Source organism: Anneissia japonica, unplaced genomic scaffold, assembly GCF_011630105.1.
Source record: "Anneissia japonica isolate Jap-2015-1 unplaced genomic scaffold, ASM1163010v1 scaffold3040_len1308831_cov196, whole genome shotgun sequence".
NCBI lineage: Eukaryota > Metazoa > Echinodermata > Crinoidea > Comatulida > Comatulidae > Anneissia > Anneissia japonica.
Window position 1 is genome coordinate 385,276 of NW_022718257.1, and position 15,937 is coordinate 401,212.

At 33.8% G+C, this 15,937-nt stretch overlaps 1 protein-coding gene across 2 annotated transcripts in view; it reads left to right on the forward strand.

Moving 5' to 3' along the window:
• The window catches only part of LOC117110461 (oxysterol-binding protein-related protein 2-like), a 41,946-nt gene that overhangs the window by 7,063 nt on the left and 18,946 nt on the right, over positions 1 to 15,937 (forward strand). The window contains exons 1-10 of one of the 2 annotated variants that reach the window (XM_033253168.1): positions 7 to 89; positions 1,729 to 1,814; positions 2,793 to 3,005; positions 3,502 to 3,546; positions 4,235 to 4,311; positions 5,057 to 5,120; positions 5,887 to 5,985; positions 6,533 to 6,655; positions 8,174 to 8,303; positions 8,933 to 9,045. In XM_033253168.1, coding sequence (XP_033109059.1) covers positions 80 to 89; positions 1,729 to 1,814; positions 2,793 to 3,005; positions 3,502 to 3,546; positions 4,235 to 4,311; positions 5,057 to 5,120; positions 5,887 to 5,985; positions 6,533 to 6,655; positions 8,174 to 8,303; positions 8,933 to 9,045 — 960 coding nt within the window. In that variant the 5' untranslated portion in view covers positions 7 to 79. Of the gene's footprint in view, positions 1 to 6; positions 90 to 1,728; positions 1,815 to 2,792; positions 3,006 to 3,501; positions 3,547 to 4,234; positions 4,312 to 5,056; positions 5,121 to 5,886; positions 5,986 to 6,532; positions 6,656 to 8,173; positions 8,304 to 8,932; positions 9,046 to 15,937 lie in introns of those variants that run through there. The other variant, XM_033253167.1, reaches the window with a different exon arrangement.

Genomic DNA, 15,937 nt, shown 5'->3' on the forward strand with positions numbered 1-15,937 from the left:
GCATGGTGCTGATGTTGGTATTGTAAATGGTGAAGGTCTGACAGCCAAACAGGTTGCCTACGGAGAAGACATTGCCAACATGTTAGAAGGTAAGTCCTGCGATTAGGTCTAGCGATTCCCAAGTCTTTCGGAAGTTGCGGGATTCTCCTGAAAATCGGGGCGGTCTCCCACACTCCTGCAAGCAAACAAGAATCTCCCGGAAGATAACCATCTCCCGCAAATAACAATAATATTGTAATAAAAATTGGTTTTCCGCCGGTATCTGTCTAAAGAGATGCTCATTGCATAATATTTGCATGATTTTACAAATTTATTATAAATTTTCTTTGGATGAAAGTGCTGATAGGTATTACCATCTGCAGCAAAGAAAATGAAAAATATTAAGAAAACTCATTTAACAAGTTGTCGGGGAATGGATTAATTCCAATTTGGGACACCTGTTAGTGTCTGTGCTGGTTCCACTCTGCCTGACGTGTCAATCAATTTTTATTTTGTTTAATATATATTATAATTTTAAAGATGTACTATCAGTCCAGAAAATTTTAATTCCACATTTGAATTACTTAATTTGTATATTGAAGTAAGTTATAAATTTAAGATTAAAATTATACATTAGAAAAAAATTCCCTTGTCAATTTTCGGACAGTTTACTAATAACTTTCCTGCATTTATTTGCGTCCCTTAAATTGGTTGGTAATAAATTTAAGGATTTTTGCCGTAAAATGTCTGTAAATGGGTGAAAACTACTTTTTTATTTCTATCTGTCTCTTGTTGGAAGCTAATAATTTATTAAATTTTTCAAATGACCTATTCAAATTTTTCATTTTGAATTTTTGAATAATAGTACATCTTTAAGGCAGAGAAATTGAATCAAGAAAGATAGTTGCATGCTAGTGTTTAATTTGTTGCATTTTATTAAGATATCTGCCTAAGTTGCTTTATAATATCCTGCCGAACTCTATGTTTTGCCCTTTGACACTTCCCTTATTCGTACCTTATTTCCTTAGTTCATTCTGAGTTTTACTGAATTATTTACATTGGAATGTGTTTTCTGGTTGAATTGAATTTTTGTTTGCTTTGTACCATCGCAGGCTATAGTATCACTATTATCCACAGAATATCAAAAATGTAACAAAAATCAGATCAACAATGTACTTTGTGCGATGGGATTTCACAGATTCAGTTTTAAGTCCTGTGTAGACTATCAAATTTTATTTAACAAAAACATGTGACATGCCTAAATGGTTATGATGACATCACACCATGACCATATATAGCCACATAATGTCTATATATGAGCATGATAGTGTAGACAGAGCATAATGAGTGACAGCAGTTATGGAGGGAGAATTAAAAATATAAATAAAGTAACTCTGGTACTTTTGAGAAGGATTACTAATGGCGGGAAGATCCTAACGGTGCCACAGGCTACCTGCCGAGAGGTGCAAGGTTCCCTAACAGTGAAAACACACCCACTTAGCCCTCATCGTGGTTTGGGCTGAAGTGAATAAATTTTAAGAGTAAGCACCTCTAGATGCCTGGAAATGCCTGTATATTGAATGTGGTGCAACAAAAAACCTAAACAAGACATTGTATTTCTCCAAGAAGTTGGTCAAATATAAAACAAGCTTTAAGAATTACAATTAAGTATTAATAAATATAATACAATATAAAGATGTTTCAGCCAGAATTGATATCTTCTAGATTTTGATGTTTTTCCCTAACTAGCTGCACAGCAGTCTTTCAAACTGAAGGCAGAGAAACAACTACTGGCAGCTGCAAGGGAGGGTGATATTGAAGGCCTCAAACAGCTTGTAAGTACTTGTGTCCTTGCTTTATCCCTAAACACAGACAAGTATGTCTCTTGATTTTCTTTTAAAGGAGTAATTTAATGTCTTATTTTAATTTTTGAGTTTTCCTGATTTTAGAGTTATTGTTAATCAGGTGATGAAATTGGTTCCCTAAAAATACATCTATAAGAGCAGCTGGTAAATAAAGTAAGAACAAATTAAAAAAAAAAAAATTTAAAATGAGAATTTAAGTTATTTGAGTTTACTGGGTATTATAATGATTTAGGTAGGTTATTCCTTAGCCTGGGTTCCAGGTCCTAATGTTGGGTTACTCACTCTTTATTGCGCTTAATGCATGCCATACCTAATTTATTTGGCGTCCCACACTCAATTTCTTTTTTTTTTTTTGATTAGGGATTTCGGATTCCTTATTCCGTCTCAAAATTAACTTGCTCATTGGTGGAGCTGTCCAGAATGAGAAAAAATAATAATAAGGGACTTGTGGCAAGTCTAGTTATTCCTTAGCAAAGAGGCAATTCGGAACGGACAGCTATTAAATGTATGTGTTATAAATTTTGGAACGTGAAGAATTAGACAAGTGGGAGACGGACTGTGTAATAGGTTTTGAGTGACATTCTGATATTTGATCAAGTGAATACTTTGAAGTAAATGAAGTCTGATTTTAAATATAGTTAGATTAAAGGATGTCATGGTTAAGATACCGGCCTATTTTAAGCTGTTTTTTGATACTCATTCATGCGTGTTTTATTACTCTTTTTATTTTTTACCTCAAATATTCTTGGTGTTTCCACATGCCTGCAATGTGTTGTAAGTTCCTTTGTGATTTTAGACATGATGAAAGATTAAGTGACCTAACCGCCCAGCTTTATGTTAAGTAGGTCACAAGAGAATAATAGAATGGTTATTACACTGTATATATTTTGTGGTTAATTGTTATGAAGCAATAAGTTTTTGAATGTGGAAGTATTTTTGTATTCATAGGTGTTGAGTATTAATCCACCCAACATAAACTGTTCTGATGCTAATGGAAACACTCCCTTGCACTGCGCTAGTTACCGCGATCACAAAGAAGCTGCCGTCTTATTACTGCAGTGTGGTATTGACTCCAATATGAAGAATAGCCGTGGACAGACTGCCTTGGATCTTGCGCAGACTGCTAAAATGAAGCAGCTTCTTGATGTTAAACCTGTTAAGGTAAGGTACAAATTCCCATTTATATTTTTATTTCACAACTTAGGGATGTATATTGCCATTTTATTGTCGTGTTAAGCCAGTTTAGAGATAAACTTTCTATTCAGATTTTATATTAGGGACTTAACTTTGTCATCTTATTTACCTTTTGTTAAAAAGCGCAGATTACCAATCAAGTTATTTTACAGTCTTGTACAATTTGCAATTTTTTTGCAAGGAGAGCCTTGTACAGTTAGCAAACTGTGGAAATCCATTATACTGCATAAGTTATTAACATAGTTAAGCGACAAATTGCCATTCTCGATCATGTTCTCGCATGTTAAATTAGTTAAAATAGGATACCATTCATAAACTTTGTTATGGAGAAACACAACTATTGTCGAATGAAATTTTGCGAATGGATTGATAGGTTGAATGATTGATTGATTGATTCATTCATTCATTGATTTGGTTATTGAGATTTCACTTCATTTCTCTGGTTAACAATCTTATTTTGTAGACAATACAGAAAAGTGTGGATATGTTTGAAGGCCAGTTGATGAAGGTAAGTATATATTTTTTTTAATGATCAATTTTTTCAACTTAATATTACATTTAAAATCAAAAGCAAAATATTTTTTTAAAATACTTATGGAAAGTGTTGGTGAGAAACACAACATTTAAATTTTGGATTAGGAGTCAACCATCATTAAATGAGCTCTGATCTATAGGAAAAGAGAAGGAAGTGTGATGGACTGAAAATATTTTCCCTCTACAAATTACACATTACTTAATACCATGCTTAATTGTAGGCATAGCCCTTTAATTTGACTTGCAAACAAAATTTATGATTTATGTTTTTTCAATACATGTGTTAATAGTAGTCCAGATTTTGTTTACAAATGTTTACACAAACTCTATAACCTCTGATAGTACTAGTTGTTTCATTTTTGGAAGACCTGTAATAACAGGGATCCCAATTTGGAAGAAGTCATTTCCGGGAAATCTGTTTAAACAAAGTATCTTAGCACGCGTCTAATTTTGTTTGTCTGCTTATGGTGATACCAATCGACGATGAAATCTGGGAGACAAATGATAATAAAGTGGTAATACAGTATCCAAAACATGCAGATTTGGTTATATTTTTTTGAGATTATTGTCCCTATTGCGTGGGAGACCGTCCCTATTTCCAAGAGACTTCCACGACATGCGGCATCCCTGATATAATACCTATTGGTTTTTTATTATTTCAGAAAGCAAAGTTTCTTGGTGGTTGGAAGTTTCACTGGGTCGTTGTTGACAAGGGAGTTATAAGCTACTTTAAAAGGAGGTATAGTAAATACTGAGATCAATCAATCATATAAATGAAGAGAAAATGCAATGATAACATGTTAATTATGATTTAAAACAATTTTTGATATGTTGACAGAAAAAGACAAAAAAGTTTTTTTGACAAAAAAATTGGGGAACGGTGAATTGAGATACAGATTTTAAAATATTTGAAAACTGGGGGAAAAAGGGGCGTAACTGCTCTTTTTTTTTATACCTTTTTCCTCCAGTTTTTAGAATCTGTACCTCATTCACCATTCCCCAGTTTTTCGTCAAACAACTTTTTTCTGTCTTAAAAAAATCAGTTCTACAACATATAAAAAAATAATGTTTTTCTCTCGAGTCTTACTGTAAGCTGCCACAGATTCAATTGTAAAAGTCCTAGAATTGGAAATGATTTTGCATACGTGTGCAAAATCATTGTCTGATACTGGATTGGTCACAACAGCAATATCATGTAGAAAATAATGTCGCCCTCCAGAAAGACAATTTTTTGGGACCGGGGTTTCCATGGTTTTAGCAGCTTTGGTCTCTAAATAGAATAAAGATAAAAGATGTTTGGTAATTTGGGACCACAGAAAAGTGGTGTTTAATTGGAGGGGTCTTTATTTTGAAGGAGACCAATATTTGATTCTATGCATATCAATGCTTATAAATGAACAATTAAATATATTGTTATTAAGTGTTCTAAGTTTCCTGGTAACCATTTGAAAATCAAAAATGATTGTATTGATAATTCTTTAAAGGGCTGATGCGGTGTCAGGGGTGAAACGACAAGGATATAAGTATTTAAATCAAGCCAAGTTTAAGGTAATGAATCAAGATTAACTTTTATTGGGAAATTAAATAATATAAAGTCCTATATGTGCTCTTTTGTATTATTGGATTATTATTAAATTTGTCAAAAGCGGGGTAGAATTTTGATACCATTGCTTTACAAACTCAAATGTAGACAAGAAAGTTTTAGTAGAGTTGAATTGCTTGGTGGTTAAGGTGCTTGCTTTCCAGTCCCATGGTCTTGTTGGGCTCAATTTCTTTTATGGTAAGAGGTTTTTTTTCTCGTTTCTCAACTTGTTCTACATAGAATATCTACATGTTTGTCTTGTGACATTCACTGTTAGTGTCTTGAACAACTCTCTGCAGAATTATACACAATGTTTGCAAATGCATCACAAATTCTTATTAATTGTTTATAAAGTTAATATTTTGACAATTACAAAAAACACAACAGATGGACAAGAAATGCATAAAATGAAAGAATTTACATTGATAGTAAAAAAAAAAAGCTGTGATATATTTCAAATTATTTCCGTTTGGGTCCATTTAACGTACAAACATTACTAAAATGAATAACATTTAATACAGGTAGGGTCCATTTAACATTGCCAGGCCATTCTGGCTATTTAAAGTATAACTGTATACCTTTTAGTTCAGCTGCTTCTGTTTTTTTTTATGGGACTTCCAAGTTCCAGTTGGTTAGAGTAGAACCTTTGTACTTTCAGTGTGATAGATTGACTGGTTTTCCTATTACTTTTATTTTTATAATTGTTAAAAACATGTTTTTTTAACTTGCTAGATATGTAATGATTCAACAAGCTTTGCAGTACAGTATGCCGACCGCTCTACACACCTTTGGAGCGTGGTCCGTGATGACCAGTCTTTCATTTCACGTCAGGTGAGGTTAACTTAAATCAGGTTTATCATGGACTACACTGTACACACCTGTGGTGCGTAGTTTGTGATGATCATTCCTTCATTTCATGTCCAATGAGTTTAACTTAAATCAGGTCTATCATAGACTAAACTCTACACACCTGTGGAGCATGGTCCATGATGACCAGTCCTTCATTTCATGTCAGGTGAGTTCAACTTAAATCATGTTTATCATGGACTAAACTTTACACACCTGTGGTGCGTAGTTGAGGTGAGGTATAATGAAACACCTGCCACCCAAAAAACCTCAAAAAATAATTTTAATGAAATTTGAAATGCTCATTTATAATAACTGCATAAGTTATTAACCTTCAGTAAGTCACAGATTGATATTTTAAAATTTGTTTTGCTACCAAAATTCTTATATTTTTTGTCAGTAGTTTACGAATGAATGAATACCAGTTTGGAATACCAATTTGTTTCCCAAAATATAATATATTTTCAGATATTAATATTGTTTGTTGCTAATTGATTTGAATTGAACTTATGTTTATTGCTTTGTTTAATAGAAATGGTTGAACATATTGTATGAACATTGTGAATACAGTAACCACTATACCAAGTCAGAGCCATTGGATGATGAGGACATGGAAGACTTAAAACCATTGGGTTGTATACAAGATGTACTACAGGTAACTAAAGGAAAAATAATGTTAATATTCTTATTGTTTTTTTATTAGCCCACCAAATAAAAAAGGAAAGACATGAGAGAGATTAGATGAGGGCATTAACACGGTGTTGACCAATAGTGAAGAAGGATAACGGGAGATGGTCAACTGGTGCTTAGGTTTCCTGGTGGTGCCTGGGGAAAAGCTCTGTTGGTGGTCATTAGGCAAAGGCTGCAAGCTAAAGCGTTGTAGCATAAAAATTAGGTAATGGGTATTTAATGCATGGGGTACAGTTTATCGGAGGGGGAGAAAATTGGATTGGCCGAATCACGATCCCTTAATCTTGGTTTCCATACAACACGCTGTCGCCAACCTAAGTGATCTTGATTATTCAGAGAGGTTAAGTGCGGATCGCATTCAGATTTTCAACATTTTGAAAGGAATGGAGTATTTGCCTGTCGAATGTTTTTTTTCAATTGAATATTGCTTCGAAAACATGTGGCCATTCACTGAAAATTTGTAAGCAGCACTTTAATGAATGAAATGCATTGCCAGATAATGCTGTTAGGGTTGATCCTATCAACCAATTCAAATTCGCTCTTGCAAAAGCTCATATCATTCACTTTAGTTTGTACCAACCTTTTATCTGACCCGACCAATCAACTACTGAGGAATAGGCAAATAAGCCTTGCTTTCATCTCTACAACCAAGTAAACCAAGTAAGTAGACAGCTTTCGGTGATGCTGATTGGTTGGTCGAATCGGGGAGCCTTCCTAATTGCATCGGGGGCTGGTACGCAGTACAACGATTGCACTAAAAACACTCTAGTGACATTGTAGCGATTTCAAGGAAACCAAACTCCAGTTATGGACCTGCATAATTTCTTATGAACATTACTGAATACTGGCACCACTATAGGCATTGTGTGGTGTATGTGCTGGCCAGATATTATGCTTTAAATGGCTAGTAAAAGTTGCTGAGATTTTTTTTGCTTGTCCAGTTCTAGTTTATATATTTTGGAGGTTCTACCCCTTAAGTACAATATGCAGTGGATATATCTTACTACTTATTATTTGTTGTTATTATAACCCTTAACCTATTTGTTTTATTGTTGTTATTCATCTTCTGATCGAGCGATTGAATTGTATGTTAATCTCTAGTATATGTTCAAAACAGATCATCTGTATCCGTAAATATGAGTTGGATGTACAAACATTAAGAAAATGTGTTTATCAGGTGTTTATTGTATTAAACACACATGCTAACGAATATATGACCCATGACCCGAGGTACTCACACAAACATGAATGAGTCATGTGAAATTTTTTTGTTTTAACATTGGTTAGGAGTATTCTTGCCTCAAACTGCTAAAAATTATAATACAATTTGTTGATGAGTGTAGCTGGTTTTTCAGTTATTCTGCGGTCTTTTTTAGAGATCACTAATGCATACAACATCTGTGTCAACAATTTTGCTTGCAATCTTTTATTAGAATAAGTGTGGTTGACTTCATATAGTATTTTCATGAAACTTGTTTTCCAGGTTGCCAATGCGCATCAGAATTTATTAGAGCAGCAAGTTGAAGGCCTGCAGAAGTTTTTGGACCAGCAGAATATAGCAGCTGCACAGCAGAAATCACATAGTTTAAAGAGTACCTCCAAGTATCAAAGTAGTAAGTACATATTCAGTTGTAGTGTACGACTCTAGCTTGCTAGTTATTCATTTAGCAGAGCTCAGAACGCTTGAGTCTGTCCCTTTAACATCTCTATAATTCTTGGCTAGGCCTTCTTTTAGCCGCAGTGATCAGGGAGCTTGAGGCTGTCCTTTTAACATCTCTATAATTCTTTGCTAGGCATTCTTTAGCCACAGAGATCAGAGAGATTGATGCTGTTTCTTTAACATCTCTGATTTTTTGCTAGGCCTTTTAGCTGGAGAGATCAGGGAGCTTGAGGCTGTCCCTTTAACGTATCTATAATTCTTTGCCAGCCATTTCTTTAGTAGTTGAAATCGTGGAGCTAAAGACTGTTCCTTTAACAAGTCTCAATAATTTTTTGCTAGGCCTTGTTTTAGCCACAGTTATCAGGAAGCTTGAGGCTGTCCCTTTAATAAGGATTTCTCAATAATCCTTTGCTATGCTGTTTAATTCTATGTTAGGCCTTCCTTTAACAAGAAAGATTAGGCTGCTTGAAACTATCATTTCAGACATGTCTCTATAATTCTTTGCTATGCCTCCCTTTAGCAGTTCAGATCAGGGAACTTGAGAGTGTTCCTTTAACATGTCTTTCAACAATTCTTTGCTAGGCCTTCCTTTGGCAGCAGAGATCAGACAGCTACTACAACAGCTGGTGTACAGCTCTAAGGAGATGTACAGTTCAATGACCCATTGCCTTAATATCATGACGCAACAAGAAGAGGTGAGATATCAGTTTTTTCCCTTCTTTAAAAAAAAAATAGAATTGGAGTGTAAACAAGTGAAATAAAAATTGGTACATATTGGTATTACTTAATAATTAAGTGATCTATAGGTGTTTCAAGTTGCAAGAAACCACATCCGGAAGAGCTGGTAAAATGTGCTCATCTAATCTTATTTTGGTGATAATGGTGATACTATTTACCAGCTGACTTCAAGGAGACAATTTATAATACTATAGTGGAAACATATAAATATAATGAATTTGCAGGGAATGGGTTAGTTTCTGGGATGATTTTCGTTGTTCGCCGGAGGGCGTGGGGCTGTCCCAATTTCCGAAAAACTCCACGACTCAAGGGACCCCTGGATCTACAGAACCAGATATCTATCCATCTATCCATCATTCCTCTGTCTATTCATTATCCTGAGAAATGTTAAATGTAATGTAATTAGATATAGCCATCAGAGTTTTGTAAAGAATTCATATCCTGTTGGAGGAAACTGATTTTACACTCTTTTTATGAATTAAACAGCACTAGTTCTGCATGTACCACATATGATAAAGATCAATTATAGGATACTGTCATGCTTTTCAGTTTTTGTATATAGTTATTACTGCAAGATGATGTTGAATTTAACTTTTATTTATAATTATTTATTTGATATTTGATGCTCAAGCTCATTCTTGTAAAAAAAAAAAAACTTTGAATGTTATTTCTGTGTCTTTATTTCTTTAATCATAATTAGTGTGGCTTTTTTAGTTTTATTTTAATTTGTTTATATCATCTATTCACTCACTAATAATTTATGCTTGTAAACCTTCCAGCTGAAAATGAGTTGATCATGACTGCCCCCCCCCCCCACATAGGTGTATAAAAACAGAATACAGTATTACACTTTGAATAAAACTTTGAATGTTATTTCTGTGTCTTTATTTCTTTAATCATAATTAGTGTGGCTTTTTTAGTTTTATTTTAATTTGTTTATATCATCTATTCATTCACTATTAATTTACGCTTGCAAACCTTCCAGCTGAAAATGAGCTGATCATGACTGCCCCCCCCCCCCAGTATAGGTGGATAAAAACAGAATATTACACTTTGAATGAAACTTGCTCTTCAGTTTTTGTATATAGTTATTACTGCAAGATGATGTTGAATTTAACTCTTTATTTATAATTATTTATTTGATATTTGATGCTCATGCTCATTATTGGAAAAAAAAAAAATACTTTGAATGTCATTTCTGTGTGTTTATTTCTTTAATCATAATTTATGTGACATTTATAGTTTATTTTCATTGGTACATATTTGTTCATTCACCAATAATTTATGCTTCTATCTAACATTTCAGCTCAAAATGATCCATCCCAACATCGATGGATAAAAACAAAACATTACACTTTATTTAGATCTATAAAAGATGTAGTTAACAGTTAAAAATTATTAGTTAATTTATTCAGTCATCAGCCTCTATTTAGATATGTATTGTCTGGTATTCTGAGTGTTCTGTTTTTGAAATGTTTAACCAATTCACGATTTTTCCCATGTTAGGAAGTGCAAAATATACTATTGAATTTAAATAGGCAAATGGCCTGAATTCCCCCTCGATCGTTTCAAAAATAAGTAAAGCCTATCACTTTCTTATCTAGACGATTCCTTAAAGAGATGATTTAGAGGCTTCTTATATAGTTGGATCAGTTAATTAATAATTTAACAATTTTTAGGTACGTTTTTCCTTCTTCGATCTGCAGTATGGACCTTTCCGAAGTGTCAGTCAAACTTAACAACTGACCAATCAGAACATCGCTGAGATTTTGTGCTTAAGACACACATGTGGTCCACAAACGCACATTTACGCTATCTTTTTGGGACCATAGCAACAATTTCCAAGGGGTGGGGCTTGGTGAAGAGATGCATAATACGAAAAAAAACATCGAATTGACCCCGTTTGTGTGTCTTGATTGAAACTCAATTGTGTGTAGGACTTTTTCCTTTAGTCTAGTTTAGTAATGTAAATTAGGCAATCACATAGGCCAACTGGTTGTAACAAGGCCTAAATCTTCCAAAACAAAAAGTGAATACTTATTGATCGATCGATCACTTGCGTTCGTTTAAGAGACTAGACTCAACAGTAATTGAGTCTACTGTATGGCATTTAATTTGACCTTCGCAATTGTCGATTTATATTGATGCTATAATTTTATTGATTAATATATTGATCAGTGATTAATTGTTCGATTTTCTGTTCCATCGATTTATTGATCTATCCATGCATTGTTGAATGGATCGATCAATCACTGCACTCATTTAAGAGAATGGACTTCGTAATCTACTAAATGGTATTTATTTTGACAGTCGTAATTTTCGATGAATAATGACGCTATATAATTTTATTGATTGATATATTGATCAGAGATTAATTGATTAATTGGTCGATCTTTTGTTCCATCGATTTATTGACTGATCGATGGATTGTTCGATGATTAATCACTTGCGTTCGTTTAAGAGACTAGACTGAATAATCTACTGAATGGCATTTACAGTACTTTAAACATCGTAATTTTAGATGTATAATGACCTTATATAATTTTATTGATTAATATATTCATCAGTGATTAATTGATTAATCGATCGATCTTTTGTTCCATCGATTTATTGATTGATGGATGAGTTGTAGTTTGATTCGCGAGTTTATTTTCTTGTAAGGGTTCATTCCATGGATTACTAATAATCTTACAGAACAGTACAAGGCCTATAAATGTATACTCATCAAATTCATACTATTCATTCATACATTTTCATCGCCCGTTTTTATCCGTTATGGAATGTAAAATTTTAGCAAATTATTTTTTTGTGCACGTTCTGACAGTTTGACACTTTTTAACAAATGGGGGCGCTATTCAAACAATTGCCGCTTCCACCACAACCACAGAGAGGCAGGTGTATAATCTTGTCTGTTTACCGTGAAACTGTGAAGCGTTGTGTTGTGGTCTGGTCCTGGTAGTCATCCAGCTGTTTCCGTTGAGTTCGTGCTTGAATTGAAGCGGTTCATTTCGATTAATTCCTCAAGTTAGTCATATTTCTGTTATTATTTTTTATTTTTAAACTAAAAGTTGAACATACTTGATACAATTGTTTTAAAACTTGGTGTACTATTGCAGCTTAAGTGGATCGTCATGACTGTGATTGTGTGCTAATTATTATGCAACATGATGCAGTGTTTGTTACGTTGATAAATGGTCTTCGTCCTGGTTGAATGAGCCTACATCATGGCCTAGAGCGGCAGACAAAATGAGTACAGTAATTGCAACTCGTTTTTAATGGCCTGTTCATTGTAAAAATTCCTGTCCATAGTTTCCGTAATCCAGGAACTAGTTATTACTGTAATATCTGATTATTTCTATTATTACATTATTTAAACCTATCTAGGAAACGATTTTCCTAAAAACTGAAGTTGTTATTGAGTCTGGTGGTAGGCAAGTTCCTGTGAATGTATGCAACAATAACAATCGTGTTTGTTGTATAATTCTTCATTATCCAAAAACCAGGGGATGACGAGAGAATATTATGATAGCTAGAAAATAGTTGGTGCAAGCTGAGTGGGGAAGGTGGCAAGCACCATCTGATGGTTTTAAGTCAACTTGGCCCTTTGCCAGCTTTGACTGGCAAGCGCCAAATCAGTATGGTCCAAGTTGGCGAAAGGCCCAGACGAGTTCACCTACAGTATTCCCATCATCTCCCTTGGATGGATAGGCCTTCTTCGACCACGACTCCTTAGATTAAAAAGAGGGGGTAAAACTTTTCAGAACAAAGATGAGGGGAAATTTTGTCTTTGTTTTGACCATTGAAATGTGCTGAAACTTCTCAAAACAGGTCTTCAAATGCAAATGCAATGTTGAGTCAAATTTGTAATAGATAAATACATAGTTATTATAATTTAAATAAAATGAGGTATATACACACTTAGATCCTGTATCTGCCACATTAATGGAATTCATTGGGCTAAGTGCAAGCATCCTGGTAGAGGGAATTTTTAAGTTGGTAAACAGTTAAATTTAAAATGTGAAATTTAATATTTAAATTGAATTGTACGGTATATTTACCATAGTTATTTACTTTAAGTTGAAGATTAAAATTAGAAAATATCCCATGCTCCTTAAATCCAACCTTTTGAAGTTTATGAATACTGATAGTCCTAGAGTTAGAATAATGTTAAACTTATGATACCCTCATATTTGTAACGTTGCTATCATTAATAGATTTATGATTCACTTTTTGAGTAAACATTGTAAAACAGAATTCTGTAGTGCTTAAATGACTTAATTGCAATGCACAAGTGAATTACTAGCCTTAATCTGTGATCATCTGAAAAATATAGGACCAATAAAGTGCTCCAATGTAACCAAACGTGTCATTGTTCTGCAATGAATCACTCTGATTGTACAAACGAACAGGTAAGTTACCAAATTTGTCAATTCCCTTGTACCAGTAGGTATTTCAATGAACGTTTGACAGCCTGAAAAGTACCGCAATAAAGGGGTCATTGCTACAGTGCAACAGTGACGTTTATTTACTCCAGTAAAATGTACAATTTCTGCAAAATTAATGAAGAATTACTATGAAGAAAAAATTAAAAGCATTTATGCTTTTCCCTTGCTTCATTTACCTTTTCATGTCGGTTAATTTGTCTAGCATTTTGTATTTGTTGCTTGGCGGAATGGAAATTCGGCTTCTAAGTGATACCTTGTGATTTTAGTTCAGTGCCTGTGACATGTGGCCTTGGAAGGGGCATTTTCGTTTTGTCTTATTTTACTGTGAAGTCTGTTGGGTGTCGCCTGGTGTTATGAATGAACTTGATATGGCTTGAAATTATAGACTAAATGCTGATTTATAATCATCTAGTTAGGATTATAACCCTGAGCAGTTATTGCTCCTGAGAGCAGAGGCTGTTGAACTCTGTGGTTGGTTCTCTACCAAGAACTACACTAGGAGGTAAAAGTGGTTATAACCAACAGAGTGCTGCTGTATATAAACAAGCATCATTTAAAAGGTGTGTTATCAAAGGTGCTGTGGATGTTAATGATGGAAAAGGTGAGTTTTATTTAAGTAATTTTTTAAGTGAAGCAACATGAGAACAGTTTTGTGCAGGTTGTGAATTCCAGAGTGTAGGTTGCTGCAAAAGTCAATAGTTTTTAAGGATGTGCAGGGATGGAGAACTAAAAATTACCAGATGAACTTAGGGTGTCCATGGACATCAAATTTTGTGCATATAGTTCCTGTAAAAGGTTCTAGGGAATTTGTACCTTGGCGATATATTCCTGGATCCCAAAGGAGTAAAACAAGGGACCACAGCCAGAAAAATAGAACCTTGTTGTTTATAGTTTTACAATGCTACAGGAAATACTCTATTTAAATGATTGCATTCATATAGTAGAGTACACTCATACAGTTTACTTTATTACACGCATGAGTAAATTGTTGTTTTATTTTTGATAACAAAACAGTATTCCAAATACTTCAGTCAATTAATTATTCATTCATTGTTTGTTTAGAAGAGTGGGAGAGAAATTTGATGAATATTTTTGAATACTGACTTTACTGACGATTTGTGATGTGAACTTTGACCTGATATTTATAATACACAGAAATCTGTCTGTTTTTTAAAAAAGTGGGAGAGAAATTTGATGAATATTCTGGAATACTGACTTATTTGTGATGTGAAATTTGACCTGATATTTATAATACACTGAAATCTGTCTGTTTTTAAAAAATCAGTTCACACTGAAGGAATTAAGAAACAAAAGTTTAAACTTTCTACTCACAATGATCATGTGTACCTGTGTACTGGTATAAATTTCATAATTAATATTAGGTGTCCATGGGGTCATCCCGTCGGTCAAATTTGGGGGTATTTTTAGGGTCAATGGTCCTGAAACCATGTTCGAGACCCCATCATACCTTCATTATTGCTCAAATTACATTGAAAACTTTTATATATGTAGTAGTATGAGGATACTCATCACATGTTTTATTTTGACTTCCTTACTTTAAAGAATGATAAGATACGGCCCTACATAAAAGCGAAAATCTATTTTCGCATTCGCACAATGCTTCAGGGGGTTTTGGGGGCACAAAACATTCTAATAAAATATGCTAACCAAATTTTAATGGTATTTCTTGAAAGAGGGGCCAAATTTCAGTCTATGTAGCAATTTTCAACTTTTTATCTTTGTTATTTCCGGTATAGCTTTGTAAATACCATACAGAGTTAAAGGAGCCATTTCCGGCATGAAAAAGGGGGGTACCTAAATTTTAAAATGTCATAACTTAAAAACCACTTGGAAATTGAAGCTGAAATTTTGGATTCTTTCTTATGATATATCAAGGTATTTTAAGACTTTTTTTTCAGGAAAATCAAAGGGGAGGGGGGGGGTGTCACATGGGAACTTTTAAATTTCTGGCAGATTTGAGCTGGTATGACCCTATTAGTAATGAATATTTGGCTCAAATATGAAATATGACAAAACTTCATTGCAATTTTCATAATAAAAACTATGTTAAAGAATCAAATTGAAACTATTTGAATAATCAAATTGAAGTTGAACAAAGATTATTGAAAAAAGTCATTCAGAACTCCAAATCACCATCTAGTCAAGTTATTATCAGGTGTTATCTGCAACAACATATAGAGGCACTAGGATATAGATTTTTTTTTGTTCAGGATTTTCTGATATTATACTTTATATACTGTAGAAAGTATAATACATTGTACAAATTGAGTGATCTATTATATTCAGTGCATGGGAGTTGGCCTGAATATAAGGTCGAAGTCCTGACGATACTGATAATTACTAACTCAAATGCACTATTAAAGTGGCTCGGTACTGATAATTA